Here is a 22,620-nt window from a genome sequence, read left to right on the forward strand (position 1 = left end):
CGAAATTTTCACTTTGAACACTCTATTCCTCCCTATATACGGTCATAAATTAAAGGAGTTCTTTCAGGACTTTATTGTCCATCTCCATAGCTTTAACAGAAAAATATTTCATCTTAATTAAAGCATCTTCTTAATTCTCTACCTTTCCTGAAGCTTCTTTTCTTTCTTGTCACTGGTAGTTTATAAAGTCTCTTTTCATGTTGATCACTCTCTTTTTCCTTTTCTGGATAAAAAAAAGATTAATCTGCAAGTCTCATCTGGGAAATGAAAAGTTTAAAATCTTGCCCAGGCTTTGTAGATGGCTCTGTGACCTCTGCTGGTGCAGGAGCTGGAGCCGTCTGCGATAGAAAATTCCTCATGGCTGCTCTGGAGAGTGTAGTTGTTGTCTCAGCTCGCCGCAAGTCCAGAGCTTTTTCTCCTTCTTTACTTGGCAGTCCCCGGTGAACTCCGTCACTGCAGCCTAGCCAGGAACTGGCTTGGCCCGGCCAGAGCCCGGGACAAGTCCCCCGCAGGCCCCATCTCCCGGCCGGGAGCTGCTGGGGCCAGCCCAGTCCCTGCCTGGCCGCATGGCCTGGGCAGGGAACGGGAGGCCTGGAGCTCTGCCACCGTTCACATCCAGGAAACAAAAAGAACCCAAGTGCCCTGACTTTACATCTTAAGGTAGAGTTCACAAGTTGATCTCCCTTTTCAATGGTTAAAATTGCTGTCAATTCCCAGTAATGACCAATAACTGGTCAGGAGAAGAGACTCCTTTCAGTCCCCAGCAACTTCAACTTCCTTAGCTCTCACAACCACCTTAAAGGTAAAGTCACTTCGTGACACCTGTACATCCTGCAAGAGTCTAAGACAACCGTGTCTGCCATGCAGACATCAAGACCTGCTGAGCTGGAGGTGCTGGCTATCAGCTGGCCAAGAAAACCTCCATCGGCTCCAGGGTGTGAAAGAGGCTTATGTCTGAGCACGTCTCCCTGTCGTGCTTGGTTTCCTGTTTCCTGTGCCCTGCAGATGCTGACCATTGCCATGGACCGTTGCTTTGTACACATTCACCACATGATTCAGGCTATCACACTGGGCACAGTAAAACAAAGGAGTTGAGGCCCCCTGTGCCTTCTTTTTCTGCTTCTTGCTGGCCTGAGCAGTCCCCTGTTGCTGCTGCCCACCCTGCATCTTCACCCAAGTTGGCCGCAGAGCGACAGCTACAGTAGGTAGTTCCTCAGCAGCGACACTTGCCTCTACACAAGACTGTGCCAACTGCGGCAGCAAGGGATCACCAGTGAGCATCCCGATGATCCTCTGACACATGGCATTACAATTAGACCTTGCGAGGCTTTTCAGCATCAGCTGTCTTGCCGCACTATACTGCACCTGCCTCTCCACAGAAGCAGTCAGCTGATTTGCAAATCGCAGAAAAGACTCATCAGCTCGGTGGACAACCATCACAAAAGGCTCCTTTGGGATGGCCAGTTCTATGGTCCGCATTAACCCTGCCATGCCTGTCTCTTTGCATTGCTCAAGCATAATAGGGTCAAGGCCAACCTGCCTACTAACATCAGCAAAGCCATTTACCCAGCAGAGCATCAGAACCAATCACCAATCCTGCTGACCCAAGGCAATGTTCTGCTGCACCACTTGACAAGCCATCTGAGCCCACTGTGATTCAAAAATGTCATATTCCACCAGCTGAAAAAGAACATGGGCTATACTCCGGATATCATAAGGTACTAGGACACCACCCACAAGGCCCCAAAGGGCCTGCACAACCGTAACCCATGTTTCTCAGCCATCTCCCAGAGATTTGCCACAGCTTTCCAGGATAACGGTTGATGAGTCCTCTGAGTCGCATCCTGAAGCACAGGGAATGCCTGATAACCATCCGGAGGAATGGCCTCGCCTGCGACGCCCTGTCCCAGAGTCCCCTGAGACATGGCCAGGCACCTGGCTGGAAGACAACACAACAGTACCTGGTGCCACAGCTGCCGTAGCACCAGCAGAACCAGAGGAGCCATCCCCACCTTCTAGGGAGCTGTGCTCAGAAGCACAGCCAGCCACCTTGTCAACCTTAGCCCTCACCACCTCCCAAAAAACGTGCCTGGTCCCGCAGCTGCACAGTCAGGCAGGGGGGCAAAGTCCACAGGCCAGTTGAAGAAGCCCCAGCAGCCTGGGACTCCTTGCCCTTGGAGGCCATCAGCTTCACGACCCTGGCATCACCACCCAAGCCAAGAGTAAACAATGCAGGACCCCGATTTACATGTCTATCTCGGCCACAGGAGAGAGCAGGGACATCCCCACTCCAGCTGCGGGCTTGGGCCATGCCCAGGAACCTGAGGTGGGGCAGGGTGGAGTCAGCTCGGTGCAGCCCGCCCCCAGCACAGGGGGAGACCGAGGCACAGGGAGAGGCACAGCCCAAGGAGCCACGGCACCGTCCCACTCCACTGCCAGGGGGCGTCCTGGGATCGCAGGAGGGGAAACCCGCACCATGGAGCCAGCAGAAGCCAGCCCGGTGTCTGGGATCACCCCTAGCAGCGTCTCCCTGGGGATGCAAAGCCCAAGAACCAGTGCTGGCCACTCCACGTGGAGTGGCACAGGCGCACCCCCTGCTGGACCAGGGTCACCATGCACATGCACAGCCACTGGTGCTGAGCCTGGGCTCGCCCCATTCCCTGCTGTGGGGTACGGCACAGCCCAGATGCATAGGAGACAAGGAACCGCCCCCGATGTCACCTCCAGGGGCAGCGCAGCCCCCCGTTCAGGCAGCTCGCCGTCGCTTTGCACCGGGAATGCACACAGAAGAGGCGACCCTGCCCCAGGCTCACGCCACCAGAGCACTGGGCAAGGTGGGGTCACACCTACCTGCTCCACGGTGCCCCCAACAACCCAACCTGCAGGGGGCCCCAGCAACCCTGGGACTCAAGACACAGCTGTCCCCCAGCTCTGCATCACAGGGGGAGAGAGAAAACTCCACCCAGCTCCCAAAGCTGGAGTCCAAGGTGTTCCTCTCATCCAGGTCAGAGAAAGCAGCCACTGACCCAGCAGAAGAAGATGCACAGATGTTCAGAGTGCAGTCACACTGCCGCCAGATCAGCAGATGCCTGGCCAGGTGTAGTGGTTCAGATTTGCTAATTTTGTTTCCTGGCCAATGCACCAAATAAATGTTGTGCTTTTAAAGCAGTAACTAAAAAAATTTCTGGAAAACTTACTTATTTCTTTCTGTGAGATATAGATTAGAACAAGAGCACAATAGGCTTAAAACTTAAGTTTAGGCTTAAAGAAAGTTTATTAACAAAACTACAAGAATAAGAACACCAGAATAAACCTCCAGAAAACCCCTTTATCCCCCATTACTTAATCATTTTCTCGTTCACATGACAACATAGAGACAAAAAACTTTGGAACTTTGGTGTTTAAAACAGTCCCAATTCCTGCTAGAGTCTTTTCATCAGTCTCTGTAGAGAAACAGAAGTCTTTCTTCTGCTAATCTATGGAGTTTCTCACAGGAAAACTCTTTCTGTTATAGCTTTTCTATTTTTCTGATGCCAGCTGCCTGGAAATCTGTCATCAGTTCACTCCTCCCATTTCACATCACTCTGAGGTGTGTATGGGTCAATGAGTCTAGGGATATCATTTTAAGGATGAGTTATTCAAAGGCAAAAGTTCTCTTCATCTGTCTCTGTGAGCTTTCCTGGAAAACAGAAGTTTTCTCTTTCCCTCAAGCGGCCCCAAATCTTCAACTATTACTTCTCTCCTTCTGTTCCAGCACCTCACTGTATCATAATTACTCTAACTTTTGCTCAAAATCCAAACTTTGAACACTCCATTCCTCCCTATATACTCTGTCATGAATTAAAGGAGTTTTTTTCAGGACACTAGTGTCCATCTCCATAGCTTTAACAGAAAAATATTTCAGCTTAATTAAAGCATCTCCTTATTCTCTACCTTTTCTGAAGCTTAATTCTTTTCTTTACTGTCTCTGATAGTTTATAAAGTCTCTTTACATGTTGATTACTCTCTTTTTCTTTCTCTGGAAAAAAAGGATTAATCTGCAAGTCTCATCTGGGTAGTGAAAGGGTTAAAATCTTGCCCAGGCTTTGTAGATGGTTCTGTGATCTCTGCTGGAGCAGCGGCTGGAGCTGTCTGCGATGGAAGATTCTTCATGGCTGCTCTGGAGAGTGTGGTCACTGTCTCAGCCTGCCGCAGGTCAAGAGGTTTTTTCCTTTCTTTACTCGGCAGTCTCTGGTGAATTCAGTCACAACAAAAACTGCAGCCGAGCCAGGGACCGGCCTGGCCCGGCCAGAGCCTGGGGAAAGCCCCACAGGCCCCGTCTCCCGGCCAGGAGTCGCAGCAGGCCCAGCCCAGTTCCTGCCCGGGCCGCATGGCCAGGGTAGGGGATGGAAATCCAGCTAAAGCTCTGTTACCTTTCACAGCCAGAAACAAAGAGAGCAAGAAATTCCCAGGCTTATGTCTTAAGATGATGTTCACAGGTTGATCTCACTTTTCAATGGTTAAAATTGCTGTCAATTCTTAGAAATGGCCAGCTGTTGGCTAGGAGACAAACTCCCATCAGCCTCCAGCAGTTTTAACTTCTTTAAGTGTTTCTCTTTGTTTTCTTCAATGCCAATCTATCACACCAGGTTGGCATCATACCATGGGCATTGCCTGGATCAGACAATTGCCTAATGCTTCCCAAGCTGGCTTCAAAAAAAACACTTCAACCATAGGAAAAAGCCCTTCAGCTGTCCCATAAATATACAACTGCTGAAAATCAGTATCCAAAACATCAATCCGTTTCTGATCAAAGACAGCTCGAAACCCCCATGACCAGGGCTTCTGCTGGGGAAACCTGAAGGCAGTCATGGTCCAGGGCTGGACATGACACTGCTACCTTCACCTGCAATACCCAGGTCACCAGATGTCACTGTCAGACACTAAATGATTCACATAGATGCAGCTCAAAGTGTGATGAAAGAAGAACAAGTTTATTTGTTCTTTCAGTATTTATACTGGTCAACAATGACCAGGGATTGGATAGTCACGTTACCACCTTCCCGACCACACTGGCAGTGAGAGATGTCCGTCAAAAGGCATATCTTTAATGGAATGTATAAAGACCTATGTTTATAGTTACTTTCCTGAAAAAGTGGCTAGAAATTATGAAAACAATATTGAATGGTCTGATTCTCAGGGCAACAACCCTGTATATAAGAATCTGACTTTTTGGTATAATGACACTTCTGTAGTTCCATCTACATTCAACTCTGTCCCTCTTCAATTGCCGAAGGGGATATTTTTTGTTTGTGGAGACAGAGTGTGGTTTGTTATTCCATCTAACATCAAGGGTGGTCCTTGTACCTTGGGAAGGCTTACATTTCATACCAAGTATGAAAACAATTGTCGACATGAGACGTAGAGGAAAAAGGTCCTTAATTCATCAGTATGGACCAGAACGTAAGAATAATTTTGATCCTTGGAGTTTTGGAAAAAGGCTCACAACATCTCTTCTTTTGCGACCACTTGCATCAGCAGAAGCACTAATGCAATTAGATGGAATGGGATGTTGACTGAGTAAACAACCTAATGGTATGTCCCTTGCACTAAGAGGCTTCTTAGCAGATGTCAAATATGTTAGGCATGTAAATTAAGGAAATAAGGCAGCAATAGATTTTCTTTTGTTAGCACATGGACATGGATGTGAAGATTTTGAAGGGATGTGCTGTATGAATTTATGAGATCATTCCAAAAACATATATAAAAGTATACAACAGCTCAAAGAAGGGGTATCAAAAATCAGAGTAGATGATGGAACTTGGCTATGTGATTTGTTCAATGGATAGGGTTTGACAACATGGCTAAAAAAGTGTCTTACAACAGGACTACACATTTTAGTGATTGTGATAGTAATGTTAACAATGGTGCCTTATTTGTTTCAGTGTATGCAATGGATGATTAACAAATCCATTAATGTTTTTTTTTAGTGCAGAGCAAGAGGGGAGATGTGGGAAATAGAAAAATGGCAAATTCCACAGATGCTGAAGGGTTCAATCTGCAGCATTTGAAAGAGCTTGGGTTAATGTAATGATAAAGGCACACAAACATTAAGTCGAAAAATTATAACTTTATGTTCTTACTGTTATAAGTAAGAATATGTCTTGAGTAAGTAAGAAATTATATAAGGTAAAATACTGTGAGGTTTGAGCTGCAATAATGTGACTTATAGAGTAGGCTAGGGATCTAGAAGCTATAATAGTGGTGTATGACTACATGACCTGTCAGCTGATTGTCTACGAGACAGATGCAGTGCAGCAAAATTAAGCAAAGGTTGTGGACATGATTCTCTGAGCGCGAGATAGTTTCAACATGTCAGGGGCTCATCTGTTCCCAGGGGAAAAGTTATTGGGAAGTTTTCTCTCCAGGATTGTGTTATTGTAAATAGATAATATTTCTCAAAACAATAGTGAACAGATGTTCTTGGTTTGTTTTCTCTGGTCCCACCTATGGGACCAAAGGGGGTGCTGGTTTATTGTCCAATCGTGTAACTTGGACTGAAACACCTTATAAAAAGGGGTTAAGAACCCCTGAATAAAGGTTTTAGCCTCACGAAGCAGCTGGTGTGTGTGTGTCTGATTATCTGAAGAACCCTCAATACATCGTGTCCATCGGTGACAAAAGGTGATAGGTTGTTAAGTAAAAACAAGTTTCGTGTTTGCCTTCTATTGGACCAAAATGTTATACATTGCTGTGTGAAGAAGAGATATGTGACTACCTTGAGCTATGGCTGACTTGCTGCTTCTCTCCAAATCTCACACCTTCGAGACTGAAATCTTATCAGGTTTACTTGAGCAATAAATCATCTCAAATAGCATGGTGGCCCCATCCCTCATTTTTCATCTCAACAGTGTTTGGGAGGAATCCTGCCTTGTTCATAATTTTCGGAGGCAGAAGCCCACTCCCAGCCACAGGCCCCTGGACATGAAGGGTGGACCTTTCCCATGGGAAACAAAACTCACTCCCTCCAGGTTCCTTATGAAAGCTTGTCAAAGGTGTATGGAGCTCCAAGGGTAGCCTGATTGCTCGATGGGGGTGGCTTGGGTCAGGGAAAAATCCTGCTCTATTCATTATTTTTGGAGGCAGAAGCTTGCTACCGGCCATGGGCCCCTGGACCAAAACTTTTACCAGGGGAAAGAAAACTCACCCACCCAGGTTCCTGATGTCACTTTGTCAGAGGTGACACTCCAAGGGCAGCCCAAGTTCTAGGCGGAGGCGGCTTGGGTCTGGAAGGAATACTGCTCTGTTTGCAATTTTCAGCATTCTGGCAAAGGGATCCCTGGACATGAACATCAGTCCTTTTCCTTGGGTAACAAAACTCACCCCACAAGTTTCTTCTGTCAGTTTGCAAGAGGTGTTTGGCACTCCAAGTTCTAGGAGGGGGAAGCTTGGGTCCAGGAGGAATCCTGCTCCCTTCAATATTTTTGGAGGCAGATGCCAGCTCCAGGCATCTACAAGCTCAGGGAACATCCATCGGTATTAATATGGGACCCTGAAACTGTGATATCCAAAGTCCATACAAGCTTGAGACATGGGAGTGTGGATATGCCTGTGTATCCACACCCAAAGACAAAGGTGGATCCCACAGAGTAGGTGAAGACTTATGTCCTGAAACACCCTAGCTGGCCACCAGATCCCGAAAGGGACATGACCATAACAGCTAAGAGAAAGTGTCAAAGGAGTAGGGAAGGAGAGCCCAATTCTCCCTTTCACCCTGATTCCCCAATGTTAAGTTTTTTTTGTAGATGAGTTTTAAGAAATATGTTCTTTGTGTTGTTTTAATAATTTTTCTCATTCTGATTATGTTCACCATTTTAATAAGGTGTTGTTTGTCTGCCACAAACCAGATAACATTCTCCTCCCCCAGAATTAATGTTGCTGAAACCCCTGGTTCCCACCTTCCTCCCCAATGGTTTTATGATTTGTACCCCAATTCAGAACATCACTCTTGAAAGACCGCCAGTTTATTCACCAGCCTTCACAGAAGTAAACGAGAACACCGTTTATTTCTATTATTAACACATCTTTTATAGGGTTCTACAGGGTCCGCGGGCAGAGCAAGCTACTATTGGCTAGTACACACAAGTTTACATTCTTATCCTTGTACACAAGAATATTGTTTTGCTTTACTCTCTCTTCTGCAGGCAAGTTTCAAGGATTCTAGCCCTTAATATTACGACTTATTCCAGAGGCTGGTTTGTGCAGACAGGCTTTTACTAATATATCGTGCCCCCCATCTACTAAAAAACTCTATAATTCCCCCGTTCTCTTTTTGCACAAACCAGGCTTTGGATGCGGATTGTACTACACTTTTACGAACACAAGATAACATACAACTTACAAGCATTATCACCATTAACCCTATAAATAGCATCCGTCCCCCCTCCAGCACAAGAGACTTCAACCATCCAGTGATGCCCCTGCTGGTGAACCAACTCCCAGTGGGGTCACTATCTTCCTTCAGGGCATGTAACCCATCCTGTAGCTGGTGTAGTTGCTTATGGATGGAAACGGAATGATCAGTAAGATTCAAACAGCACATGCCTTCAAACTCCTCACAACCATGTCTTTGCGCTAAGAGCAAAAAATCAATTGCAGCTCGATTTTGTAATACTGCATGACGTACACTGCTTACATTGGCTGAAAGCTCACTTAACATTGTGGATGTTAAGTTTAATTCTTTCCTAGTCCAGCAAGCGAACCTTTTTACAGTGGCTAGACTTTTAGCAGCGGCTGCTCCTGGAATGAAGAAGGAGGTTGCCCATATTATACCGCGATTCCAAAAGTCTGCGTTTCTAACATCATTACACTGTAACTCGTTTAGGCTTCGCTTGGACCGTCTATTGGTTTTCATTTTGTTAGCCACATTTAGCAATTGATGTAAGCTTGGGTGGAACAAAGTAAGTTTCCCAAGATAACATGGCCCCTCAGGTGGACTACCAGGAATTCCATTCCATGCCCTATCCCCACAGATCAGGAAGACGGAACTAGGTAATTGCTTCGGTAATTGTCCTGTGAGATTGCATTGCGAGTAAAAAGCTTTACTCTCAGTGGCAGTAACGAGATCAACTATGGGGTTGACTGTAGCCCAGCGCTGTGTTACTTTGTCAGGATGACTTTTTGTCAGGGGCTCAAACATCATTCATCCACCTGAGGTATTGGTGGAACCTAGCAGATCTAACTCTTCTGGGGGTTCCATGGTAACATTAAGAACCTTAATAATTTTCACTTGCCAGCAGGCTTCAAGCTGTCTAGATGTGAAGCCAATGGTGCGATTGCACTCTTGCAGCATTTCCAATCGATTCAGTTGAGTGTCGTTGCTAACTAAACCTTTAAATGCTGGAGGATCCCATCCAGGGACTCCTATGAGACAGGTGCAAAAAGGATCTCCAGGTGTGGCTAGGCTCAAACACATTGATTTTTGACTAGTCAGGTGTGCTACGGTGACCCATATGTTCTGTTGCTTTTGGATATTTGTCAGCAGACAGCTGGTTGGGGTTACACACAGCACAATTACCATAAGCAGTTTGTCCCATGCAAATGGCATCATGTTTGCAAGCTCACGGCTAAAACTTCAGTTGTTAAATGAACTTTCAAAGATGCTTACGCTAGCTCTTGAAGGGGGAATACTGATACCTTATACTAATATAATAATCACTACACACACTAAACTCCTTATCTTAACTGTTATTTATCTACTTTTAACACACGTGCTCTGGTATATATGTAATCTAAGCGTGAAAGCTATTTGCAAAAAGGGTAAACACACAACTAAAATTTGTTTTGTGCACAATTAGATAGAGTCTCTGCACTCTTCTCAGATCTTCACAGGAATTTCTCACAAACAGACTATGACTTGACACAATTCAGTCCTGAAACATTTGTTGTTCTCGTGGTGTCAGCTGGCAGCCGATCAGAGATTGACTGAGGGCATCAACGTTCTGATTGTTCCTCAGATCTTTCGTGGCTGGTTTGGTCCATTGGCTAGGCACCCACAGCGGTCCAGTATCTGTGGAAACACAACTGTAACCAGGCCCGTTAAATAGCAATGGACTCGGTCCCTCCCAGATACCTGTTTTTGGGTTCTTGTAGTATAACTTAACCTCTGGGGTAGCTGGCATCTTTACTTGAATATTGTGAATTACCACCAGGGGCTGCTCTAAATCTCCAACTAAACTGAGGAAATTTAGAGTGAATAACACTTGCTGCAATCGAATGGTAGGGTCTAATTGTTCTGGTGTTTTTTGCTTATTCAGATACTCTTTTAGGGTTCTATGGGCTCTCTCTACAATGGCCTGTCCAGTTGACACATGGGGAATTCCTGTTACATGTTTGACTGTCGCTATCCAGCTCCCTGCTGGGACCCCTCTGTCCCACCCCCCGTGGTGCCTGCTCGTCTCTGGGCACAGGCGGCGGAGGGGGTCCTGGAGTGGATACAACACGGACTCAAAGTATCTAGACACAGGAGGCTCAAACTTGCTGGAATAATCCCGGGTTTATTGTCTGTCGTCCATCCGGGGCAAGAGAGAGAGCGAAATGCCCTGGGTCTTATCTCTTATACCAGGGGGCAGGGGTGATTAGGGGATGCAGGGAGGTCACAGCCAATGGGAAGGGGGGGGGGGGAGGGAAAGAAGGTTTTCAGGTAGGAACTAACATTACACAAACCAGAGGTGAGTTTTACCCTTGGGAGGTACCAAGATTTCTAGATGCACTACAACACCTCACCCTTTTCTGTTATACAAAAATGAGAAACATGGATTTGAATAAGAGGTAGGTTATTTCAAAAAAAAAAGGAGGAAACAGAAATTTTTTTAAAACATATTCGCAGCCAAAGTACGCAGGTCAGGGGCTAGAGAGGTTTCTTCTTGCTCTCTTCAGCGGCGTCTTCTCTTGGAAGCGACAGCCACTTGCTTCTCTTCTCTTCTTGCTGGTGCTGGATTCTTTGGAATAAAAGGTTTTACCCATTTCTGAGGAATCCATCGGGGGCCTGAAGGGGTGGATACACACGCGTAGCCACGCCCCCAGGTGACAAGTTCATAGGGACCCTTGGTTTGCCAAGTTTCAGGGTCTCTGATTAACACCGGTGGATGCTGTGACAATTTAAACTGATCACCACTGTTAAAATGCCGAGTTACAGGAGGATTCATGTTTTCAAATGAACAGTTTAGGAAATTAATAGTAAACAGAGCTTTACATAGTTTCTGTTGGGGAGACATCCAGACTGCTTCGCTACCTTGCCTGGCTAGGACTTGTTTGAGCGTCTGGTGTGTACGCTCGATTACAGCCTGACCTGTGGGGGAGTGGGGGATGCCAGTTTTATGTTCCACTCCCCACTGCTGGACAAATTCCAGGAACTCCTTGGATTTATACGCTGGGCCATTATCTGTTTTAATTTCTTTAGGGATTCCCAATACAGAAAAGGCCTGTACTAAGTGTTGTTTAGCATGCACAGACTTTTCTCTTGCATGAGCAGAGGCATACACCGCTCCTGAGTATGTATCGATACTCACATGTACATACTTAAGGCGACCAAAACTGGGAATGTGAGTGATATCTGTTTGCCACACCTCACAGCTCTTAAGGCCTCTGGGATTAACCCTGATGCCTAATGATGGCACTGCCTGGAGCTGACAATTGGGACAAGTAGCCACGATGGCTTTGGCCTGATTCCGTGTCAGCTGGAACTGACGGATCAGTCCTGGCACATTTTGATGATATTGCTGGTGACTTATTTTTGCCTGCTGAAACACATCAGGGAGACATACCTTTTCGGCTGGGGCAGCAAGGGAATCAGCCTTCCGGTTCCCCTCAGCGATTTCACCTGGCAATGGGGTGTGCGATCTTATGTGCATCACATAGAAAGGTTGTTCTCTATTCGAGACCAAGTAAATCAGTTTTGAAAGCAATCTAAAGAGATGTTCGTTCTCAATGTCTTTGAGAACTGCCTGTTCCGCTCTGGACACCACTCCTGCTACGTAGGCTGAGTCAGTAACTAAATTAATTGGTTCTGAAAATTTTTTAAAGGCTCTCACGACCGCAGCTAGTTCAGCTATCTGGGGTGACCCCTCTACAAACTCAACATCAGCTTCCCAAAGCTGAGTCTGTGGATTTCTCCAAGTCATCACTGACTTGTGAGATGTCCCAGATGCATCAGTGAACACTGTGAGAGCCTTGAGTGGCCTCCGGCTCCTTTTCTCACGAGGAATGAGATGGAATTCCTCATGAAACAATTTGTGTGATGGTGCATGAACTGAAATTTGCCCACTATAGCTGTCCAGAGCTAACTGGAGGTTAGCATTGCTCTGCAGCAGATGCTCAAACATCTCTTTGGTCAGTCTCTCAGGGGAGTTTTTCCCTTCTCCAGAGAGCCTGACTGGGAGGTGAATACACATAAAGTCACAACCTGCCAGTTCCCGCAGCCTTACCCTGGCCTTTTGAATCAGCTGAGCCATCAGCTCTTGTGGCTTGGTGATAGTCTTGGGTCTTTGATGGGAGAGGAAGACCCATTCTATTATTAAGAGTGGGTCTCTCTGCCCTTCAGCCCATTGGAATATTAACTCATGTAGGTGTGGCAATTTTCCCAGGACAATAAATTTGAAAGGCAGCTCAGGTTTGAAGCGGTGTGCCTGTCTTTCTGTCAAGGCCTTTTGTGCCTTTTCAATTACAGTTTTCGCTGCTGGAGTTAGCACTCTGGGAGACAGTAATTCTCTCTCCGCTTTTAATAAATTGAGTAGGGGGCCCAGGTCTTCATTGGTGAGGCCTAGCCAGGGTCTGACCCAGTTTAGTGACCCGCATAGAGAATGAAGATCTGCTAGAGTTTTAGGATTACCAATAATTTCCAATTTTTGTGGAACAACAGTCCGTGCTGTAATTTGCAGGCCCAGATATTTCCAAGGTGGCATCCTTTGAACTTTGTCTTCCTGCAATTGGAATCCAGCAGAGGTTAAAACTTTAACCACTAGGTCAAGGGTATCTTTCAGTATGTTGTTATTGGGACAGCATATTAAAATGTCATCCATATAATGCAAAATGATAGCCTCTCTCTTTTCAGCACGCACTGAGGACAGCAATGACCCCACATACCACTGGCAGATGAAGGGGCTGGCTTTCATCTCCTGAGGTAATACTGTCCAGTGGTACCGTTTCATTGGGGCTTCCCTGTTAATGGTAGGAATGGAAAAGGCAAACCTTGGTGCATCCTCTGGATGCAGGGGAATTTGAAAAAAGCAATCTTTAATATCCAGTACTGCTAGTAGCCAATCTTGTGGTAGCATGGTTGGGGAGGGCATTCCTGGTTGGAGAGATCCCATGTTTTGTATTTTTTTGTTTATTTCTCTTAAATCTTGAAGGAGACACCATTTATCTTTCCCTGGCTTTTTTATTACAAACACCGGGGAATTCTAAGGGCTGGTTGTTTCTACTATGTGTCCCTTAGCCAATTCTTCTTCCACTAATTTTTCTAGCGCCCCAAGTTTTTGTTTGCTGAGAGGCCACTGATTCACCCAAATTGGATCATTATCTAGCCAAGATAATTTTTGGACAGGACGCTCTACAGTGGCCTCTATCAAAAATCCTGAGGTGTCTCAGGAATAGTGAGTTTTACCCCCCACTGCAACATGGTATCTCTCCCCCACAGGGGGCACTGGTAGTCAATTACAAAAGGTCGGACACTAGCAATCCTACCATCCGGACCTTCGATCTGGACGATATCTCTAGCAATTTTTGCCAGTTTCATCCCTCCAACACCCTGTATTTTTCCTGCCACTGGTTGTAGTTCCCAGTGTGAGGGCCATACTTTTTCCGGTATGATGGTCACATCTGCCCCAGTGTCAGTTAACCCTTCTACATGGAGATGTTCTGATTTATGTGTTAAATTGCATCCTATAATTGGCTTGTTTTCACCCACTACTTCTGCCCAGTAAACTCCCGGTGCTTTGTCATCTACTGGGACTTCTGTTGGAACAGGGATTACCTGGGCTATTACCTGCCCTTTGTCTATATAGAAAGGGGGTTGGGGGCACCTAGCTAAGAGAGTGAGGTGTGTTAGGTCTCCCGTGATTGTCATGGGAGCCACCTCAATCTCTATTGGTGTGTGTGCTGTGTCTCCAATAACAAAATACCTACTATCCAGTCCAGCCAGGTCTTGTGAATTATCCTGCAAATCTACTCCAACAACAGTCCAGCGGTCAGATCTGAAACAAAAAGCTTTAGAAGTTACAAGTCTGAATCGCTTTTGCGGTTGCCAGACCTTATTAGGCAAACGTTTTTCACAATTATAGTTTAGCAGTTTTTCACCCCCCTTCTCCCTTTTTATTAAAGGACAGAGATTCGTTTCCACTTCATTTATGTCTGCACGCTGAGTGGATAAGCGCTGTGATGTAAGTTTTTTGGCAAGCTGGTATCCATGTGTTTCTGTTGTTTTAAAGGACAGTTTTTAGCAAAGTGTCCTGGTTTTCTGCAATAAAAACAAATTCGCTGTTGCTGGTCAGGCGTCATCTGTTCATTACTTGTCTCAGATGAAACTGCAGCAACAGGTCTTGGGGTGGTCCAGGGAGGTCTCTTTTCCTGCGAAAACATCTCTGCTTTCCTTGCACAGGCTGCTGACATCTGTGCAAGGGTTGGAGGGGGATCCACAGGCAAACCTAAAATGACTCTACGGCAAGATTCATTAGCATTTCTCTGAGCAAGTTCCTTGACTAACTCTGTCTGTACCACAGGGTCTTCTACCTGACGGGAGACTTGTTCTCTTAATCGGTCTAAGAATTGCAGGAATCCTTCTGAGGGCATTTGTTTTACATTAATATAACTGCCTTTAGTGTCAGCTGTAGGTAGCTGTGTGAAAGCCTTTTCTGCAGCTGTAGTGATTTTATCTATCACAGCTTTTGGCAATACCCTAGTTTGGTCTTCAGGTTTTTCCCATACTCCTTCACCACATAAATGCTCTAAAGTAATAGGATTATTTAATAAATCTACATATTGGGGATTAGTTTTTAATAATTCCACCAGTATGTTTTTTAGAAACCGTTCCATGTGTTTTCCCATAATTCAAATTCAGATGGTGTAAGCAAACACTTAAAAAGATCTTTAATATCTGTAGGAACTAAATCATTTGAAGTTAATGTTGTTTTAACAATGCTTTTAAATATTTCACTATTACGGCCAAATTCTCTTTGTACCTTGCAAATTTCTTTTTTGTCTTGGTATGAAAACGGTTTGTAAGTACGGTTTTGAGGTCTTGCTCCAATAAAGGTCACCGGAGCAGCAGTAGGGAAAAAGGCTGAGTTAAAACCATTTTGTTTTCCATCCCCAGTTGTATTGACCTGGGAGGGGGGAGAGGCTTGTCCTGCTCGGACATCGGGGAAGCCCGTATTCCCCCATCCCCCAGGGGCACCATGTGGCTCCACACTGGGAGCAGGCTGTGAGGTTCCACCCCTCCATTCCCCGGGGCGTCCCCCGGGGCCATCAGGGCAATTTGCAGCAGCACAACCACACCCGCCTTTGGAATGTGGTGAGGCAACCTCACCTCCCTGCTCGGTCTCGGGCCTGCCCCCCGGACCGTGGGAACTGGGCGGGGCCCTGCCCTTCACCCCCCACTCGGCCCAGCCCCCAGCCTCGCCCCTGGCTTCCGCCCCATCCCCGTCCCCAGCCCCGCCCCCGCAGGAGCTGGGCAGGGGGGCGCTCCCCCCCACGCCTGGCCCCGGGGTTCCACCCCCCCCCATGCCGGGTCTCGGGGTCTCCCCCTCCCCCATGCCGGGTCTCGGGGTCTCCCCCCCCCCATGTCGGGTCTCGGGGTCTCCCCCCACCCCATGCCAGGCCCGGGAGGCTGGCACCCCCCCATCGGGGGGCAGAGCCGGGACACCCCTCTCCCTGCCCCTCTCTTCCTCCCCACGGGACAGGGGCCGGAGGGACAGGGGATAGGGTTACAGCTTCGGGGGACAGGGTCATAGGGTGGGGCCAGGCAGGGCTGGGGGGGATTATGGGTTGGAGAAAGGGGATACACAGGAGGATTCACCATGTGGCCGGGTAACACGTGGCCAGCGCCATCTTGGCTCTCAGCCATGTGGGGATAGAAAGATACATTTTCTGTAACACTGACAGGGTATAGGGAGGGAGCCTTGACGGCTTGTGAGGCAGGACTGGGTGACTGAGAGAGACACACCGGATTAGAACTTGTATTGTTTGTCTCGGGTATCTTTTCTATTGGGGGAACAGAGGTTTTGGGGGAAAAGTTAGGAAAGTTAGGTGCTTGTTTGTCTTCCGTTTTTATTTCTCTGTTAACTAATTCTTTTCGAATTAAAAGAAAAACTGGGAGGAATTTCAGGGCCGATTTGTCTCCTCCTTCTATTTTTAAGGTTAATAAATTTCCAATTTCATCCCAGGCAGTTACTGAATCTAATTTTAACAATTCGACCTGTTTACTTTGCTGAGTCAAATATGATACAAACTGTTTTATCTTATGTTTTGAAATTTTTACATTTGTGGTTTTTAAAAAATTCTGTATTTGTTGTGTATGACTCCTTTCTTGTGTGCATAGCCGGGATCCCATTTTTGGAGGTCACAGCAGCTCTGCACACAATCTGTCTATTTTCCCTACCACAGAAAACAAGGTTGCACCAAAAGGATTACAATTAAACTCACACTGTACAAGCAGCAGGGAGAATTCCCTCTCCCACCCCCTCTCTGTCTCTGCCCACGGCTGGGGGAACCCCACACGCTCGGGTCTGCTGCCGCTGGGAAGGAGTTACACGGAACACAGTCCCCCGGGGTCTGTTTCACGCTCCACCCCTCCCAGCCCGAGTTCAATCTTACCTTTTTCTGTCGTTTTCTGGCGGTGGAAGGATACTTGTTGCCCTGGAATCGGTCCTCTGGTGCTGGAGGATTTTCGACTCCTTTTCGGAAACTTTTTTTGCTGTATTTTTTTTTAACTGCATCCAAAGTCTCCAAAGAACGGCTCACCCTGGCTCCGATAAGCCTTTAACGTGGGCTTGTTCAGCCCCAACGGTCGGGCGCCACTCTCTCGCTATCCAGCTCCCTGCTGGGACCCCTCTGTCCCACCCCCCGTGGTGCCTGCTCGTCTCTGGGCACAGGCGGTGGAGGGGGTCCTGGAGTGGATACAACACGGACTCAAAGTATCTAGACACAGGAGGCTCAAATTTGCTGGAATAATCCCGGGTTTATTGTCTGTCGTCCATCCGGGGCAAGAGAGAGAGCGAAATGCCCTGGGTCTTATCTCTTATACCAGGGGGCAGGGGTGATTAGGGGATGCAGGGAGGTCACAGCCAATGGGAAGGGGGGGGGGGAGGGAAAGAAGGTTTTCAGGTAGGAACTAACATTACACAAACCAGAGGTGAGTTTTACCCTTGGGAGGTACCAAGATTTCTAGATGCACTACAACATTTGACTGCCCATTTTTGTAAGAACTGAGAAACTCGTGTTCCTACATATGCAGGCCCATTGTCTGTTTTTATTTCTTTCAGAACTCCCATTATGGCAAAGCATGCTACCAAATGTCAAATTACATGTATGCTTTTTTCTCCTACTTGTGCAGTGGCCCAAACCATTTTTGAAAAGGTATCTATTGTAACATGTACATATTTGAGGCGACCAAATTCAGGCACATGTGTTACGTCCATTTGCCAAATCTCACAGGCTTGAAGACCCCTAGGGTTAACACCTAAGCCTAGAGTGGTTCCATATTGACTGCATTATGGACAGGATTTTACAATGTCTTGTGCATCTGTTAAGCTGATATTAAATTGTCTCTGTAAGGCTTTTGCGGCTTGATGAAAGAGAGCACGACTCTCTCTTGCAGCTGTGAAAGAGTCTCTTGGTGCTGCTACAACAGGACTGACAAGCATATCAGCTTTTGCATTGCCTTCTCCAACACCTAATTCTGTTTGATGACTGTGGATGTGAATGATGCAACAGGGCTCATTTCTGTCCTCTATAGCTCTTTTGATTTGAAAAAATAGTTGACACAATCGCTTATTATCTGGTGGCTTGATGAGACCGTCTTCAATACGTTGTACCACTCCTACCACGTACAATGAATCTGATACAATGTTCAGCTTACTGTCTCGCCAGTGAGACAGTGCCCATGCGACGGCTGTAAGTTCTAATGTCTGCAGTGAGTCATGTGCATCTCCATCTATAATTTTACTTCTCCAACTCGAGTCTTCTTGCCAGGTACAGGCTTCTTTTTTCCGCTGACTTCCTGCATCCGTCTATATTGTAAGGCCTTTTACCGGATGCTTCATGACTTTGGGCTGTTGCAACCACTGCTGCTTTAAGATGATCTGCAGGCATGGGTCTCTAGGTTGCCTGTTGTGTACAGTTCCTGGATAGCTGAGCAGCGCTAATTGAATTGGTTCTGAGTGTCTCAGCATCCACTCAAAATTTTCTATTGTTATTGGCAGACTGATATGTTCAGGCTCAGCACCACTAGTTTCCACAATTCGTGTTCTCGCCTTTTTGATGAGATAAGCAATTGCTTCTGTCCTCTGCCAGATACTCATTGGTGGCGTATATGGTGTAAAAATCCACTCAAGGATCGCTAAAGGCTCTGCACATTTCTTCCCTAATTGCACTCACCATAGCTTCTTGGCAGGCTGCTTGGCACCTCGACAGCTCTTAGGTGGGCCTTCTCCCCCTTTCTCTTTTTGCCAAGCAGGCTACTGAAATATGATAGCACATGGTGCAACAGAGTGGTTACAAATCAGAAGTCGCAAAGGCACATCTGGCAATCTTCTGTCTGCTAGTGTTGAAAGCAGTTTCTTCCCTAGAGAAATGAGACAGCTCTTTTGATCTGCAGAAAGGGTAATCGGAGCTTGCAGGTCTGTACCTTTCAAAAGGCTCATTAAGGGTGCTATCTCATCATTTCGGATACCAGCAATGCGTCGTACCCATTGCAGATCTCCAACAAGCCTTTGTGCATCGTTAAGGGTGCGGATCTCAGTGGTTAACTCCAATTTTTGTGGGTGGACTGATGAAGATGTCAAAATTCACCCTAGGTACTTCCATGGGGCTTGTTTTTGAATTTTTTCTGGGGCAACCACCAAGCCTTTTGCTGCAAGCTGGGCGGTGATAAATGTGAGATCTTCATCTTGGAATGGATCACATTGACAAAACAAGATGTCATCCATGTAGTGATAAATAATTGTCTGGGAGAGCTTGGCCCGCACAGGTGTCAGTGCCCAGTGCACAAACAGTTGGCACATTGTTGGAGAATTTTTCATCCCTTGTGGAAGGACCACCCACTCAAATCTCTGAGACGGACTTTCTTTGTTGATTGACGGCAAAGTGAAGGCGAATCTCACTGTGTCTTCTTTCTGCAGGGCTATTGTGAAGAAACAGTCTTTCAAATCTGTCGCTCTGTTGGGAATGGCGAGATTGAACGACACAGACTCTCTAGGAGTCAATCAGGAGAATTTCTCTTAGTTTATTACTTCAGGTCTCTTTTATAGAGACATATATATATGTGGAAAGTACAGAAAGGAAACTCTTATTGGTTAGCAAACTACTACATTACTATCATTGGTCAGTGGGGCACACTACCCCCTGACCTTCTCCTGCAAAGAAAACAAAGGAAAGACAAACAGCACCTGCAAGGCTGTTTTCTGTCTTTGAGGATTGTTTTGAATCCTCCTTATGAATTCCCAGGCTACTTTCTCAGGCTGGACTGAGAAAGCTATGTGGCATGTAATTTCTACAGGCTCTCTGTTTCAGAGTTAGTGTCCACACAAATCTATGACTAGAAGATGCCATTCTTGTGGCAGCATTGTGGGAGAGGGCATCCCTGGTTGTAATGCTCCCATTGCCCACATTTGGTCATTTACCTTGCGCAGATCATGCAGCAATCACCATTTTCCAGACTTCTTTGGGATGACAAAAATTGGAGTATTCCATGGGCTGAGTGATGGTTGGATATGCTTTGCTTGTAGCTGTTCCTTGACAAGTTCATGCGCAATTGCCAGCCGCTCCAGGGATAGAGGCCACTGCTCAACCCACAGAGGCTCATTAGATTTCCACTGAATCCTTGGGGTGGGCAGCCTGTCAGCAGAGGTGACTACTGAAAAGGCGATTGATTGGGAAGAGTTAGTGTTGCCCCGAGCTGCCTGAGACCATCTCAACCAACGAGCCCTCCAAGGCTTCCAGGCAAAGGCATGACATATGGACATAAGGTGGTAGTCTGTCCTTCAGGATATCGAAACTGGATCGGGTGTACACTTCTCAGTGGCGTGGAGTATCCTCCTACACCTTGTACTGAGCTCAAGGCTCTGTGGAGAGGCCATTCTCTTGGCCACCAGAGTCAGCTGACGATGGTAACATCAGCTCCTGTGTCTAACATCATCTTGACTCTTTGCTGTTTTGATCCGTGGCACAGGGTGATTTCAGTTACTGGCCGATGACTCATTTGTTGAACGAGATTCACCACTGTGTCTCCTGTTGACCCAAATCCTTTGGCTCCATGTCCAGAAGCACTTCGAAAAATGTCTTTCTCAGTTGCCACCTTTTGAAATAACACCAATTAAGCAATTCTTTTTCCCTTTTTGATTGTAAGTGGAGGAGCTAGGGTGTAGGCACACACTTGGATTTCACCAGTGTAATCAGCATCGATGATCCTGGGAGAACAATAAGTCCTGCAATTCCAGCAGATGATCTCCCAATCAAAAAAGCACCAAGTGCACTGGTAACAGAATAAACAGGTCCTGTAACTCCAGTTGGGATTTTGCGGATGGTGCTGCCGATGAGTGTGACATCTACTGATGCTGCCAAATTGATTCCCAGGCTTCCCTGGGTTGCTGGTGGGTTGAGCTGCTGAATAGAGTTGGGCTGGCAACTTGTGTCCCCGTGCGGCAGCTCCTCGCGCTCTTGATCATGTTTTTTGCAAAGCGACATACAGAAGTAGCATGTCTGCCTGTCTGACAGTGATCACACCACACAGTAGCTGGACAGGATTTTCAAAAGTGCCCTCTGTTGCCACATTGAAAACAGATGATTGAAGGTGTGGTAGAGGGTTTGCATCCACTTCCCAGTTTACTGATGGCAGCAGCAAGCAGACTTGTGGTTGGCTTGATGGCTTCTGCAACAGCATTGGCTACTAGCTGTCCTTGTTGCGTCTGATTTACTTGTAGGGCAATATCTAGCATGTCTCCCACATCTGCTTGCTTTGGGAGTGTGGCAAGGATAGGCTTCATCTTTGAGTTGGCATTCTCAAAAGCTAACAGTTTAAATATGTTCTGTTTTGCCTCTTCATTGCTCATGTCATTCTGAGCTTTTAGGGCTGCTGACAGACAATCGATGAAATGAGGATATGGTTCTGTGAGGCCTTGCCGTATTGTTGTGAAGGAAGGATGAGGTTTTGAATCAGGCACAGCATTAAAGGCTTGACGAGCGAGCTGTGCAGACAAATGATGCATTGCAAGAGGGTAGTTTAACTGTACAGCTATATGACTGTAGATTCCTGAACCAGTGAGCATGTCAGGATTAAGTCCATATAATACATCATTTTGATCTCGAGGTCAATTGGCTTCTAGAACTGCTAACCTTTTCCATTCCTTCTCCCACACCATAAGCTGTGATGGAGTTAAAAGCAGACGTGCGAGATTTTGGCTGTCTATGGGACTGTTAACATCAGAGGTGAACAGCCAATCCAATGCAGTGTTTGCAGCTTTGGATTTAATGCCATTCTCAGTAACTGTCTTTTTGGCTTGCTGTAAGATCTTCCAGTCGTGCTGTTCATAACATGGATTTTGCTGATCATATAAAATGGGACAAGCGACTGCCCCTGCTGCTTGCCATTCTCCCTCAAGAATTGCATCTCGAATGATGCCGGACCACCTCTGCTGTGCTCTGTGTTTTCTGTTCTCTTCCTCCAAGGTGACAGAGCTAGAACAAGGTTGTGGTGTTGACAGTGTTTCCAAAGGTGGAGCAGATGGTTCAGGACGCAGCATATCCTGTAGTTGTTGAACTGACTCTGCTCGTTGTCTCAGTGTTTGCTGCAGAGCTGCTTTCTCTTGTTGAGGCTGTGCTTTATTCGTACATAGGGTTTGTTCAATCCGAGCTTGAAGCTGTTGCACAAGCTGCTCTATTTGTTGTTGCCATCCCAGTAGCTCTTTCTTTGATGTACTGTTATCATCAATTGGCTCTGCTGCTGCTGCAAGCCGTCCGTCATCAGAGTGCATAGAGATATCATCATCGGAGGGGAGAGGGATGTCCTGTGGTCTTCCCCAGTGAAAAGTAGATGGCATCGAAGGGTAGATCTTTGGTTTGCACTTTGTGGCTCTTGTTTCTGCTGACGTATCAGGCTCTGCCTGGCTGGAGCTGGCACCCGCTCCTCCCAGGGGAGCCGTCACTTCTACATCTGCATTCGGCAGGGTAACTTCTGGCTTAGGCTCTGCCGGCGCAGCTGGAGCCACAGAGAGCTCTGCCGGTGAGGCCGGAGCCACGTCGGAGCACCCCTGGGATTTTAAAAGTTCTGACATGGTGCTACACTGCTTCCCTGTGAGCCCCTTTGCTGGCTGGACATGCCCAACTCCGAAAAATGCACTCAAACGGCTAGCGGACTCGGCAGGAGATGGC

The 22,620-nt window shown here is 46.7% G+C and overlaps 1 protein-coding gene across 1 annotated transcript; it reads right to left on the minus strand.

The window, feature by feature from the left end:
* Positions 1–8,026: 8,026 nt before the first annotated feature.
* On the minus strand, positions 8,027–22,609 carry LOC147652489 (uncharacterized). The gene is made up of 3 exons (XM_086893232.1): positions 19,780–22,609; positions 17,442–19,402; positions 8,027–10,375 (listed from the first exon to the last, which is right to left on the minus strand). Exon 1 carries the CDS (start codon positions 22,521–22,523, stop codon positions 21,561–21,563), a length of 963 nt encoding a protein of 320 aa, XP_086749358.1. The 5' UTR covers positions 22,524–22,609; the 3' UTR covers positions 8,027–10,375; positions 17,442–19,402; positions 19,780–21,560.
* Between the last annotated feature and the right edge of the window lie 11 nt (positions 22,610–22,620).

Source organism: Cyanistes caeruleus, chromosome 6, assembly GCF_971803275.1.
Source record: "Cyanistes caeruleus chromosome 6, bCyaCae1.hap1.1, whole genome shotgun sequence".
NCBI classification, from domain to species: domain Eukaryota; kingdom Metazoa; phylum Chordata; class Aves; order Passeriformes; family Paridae; genus Cyanistes; species Cyanistes caeruleus.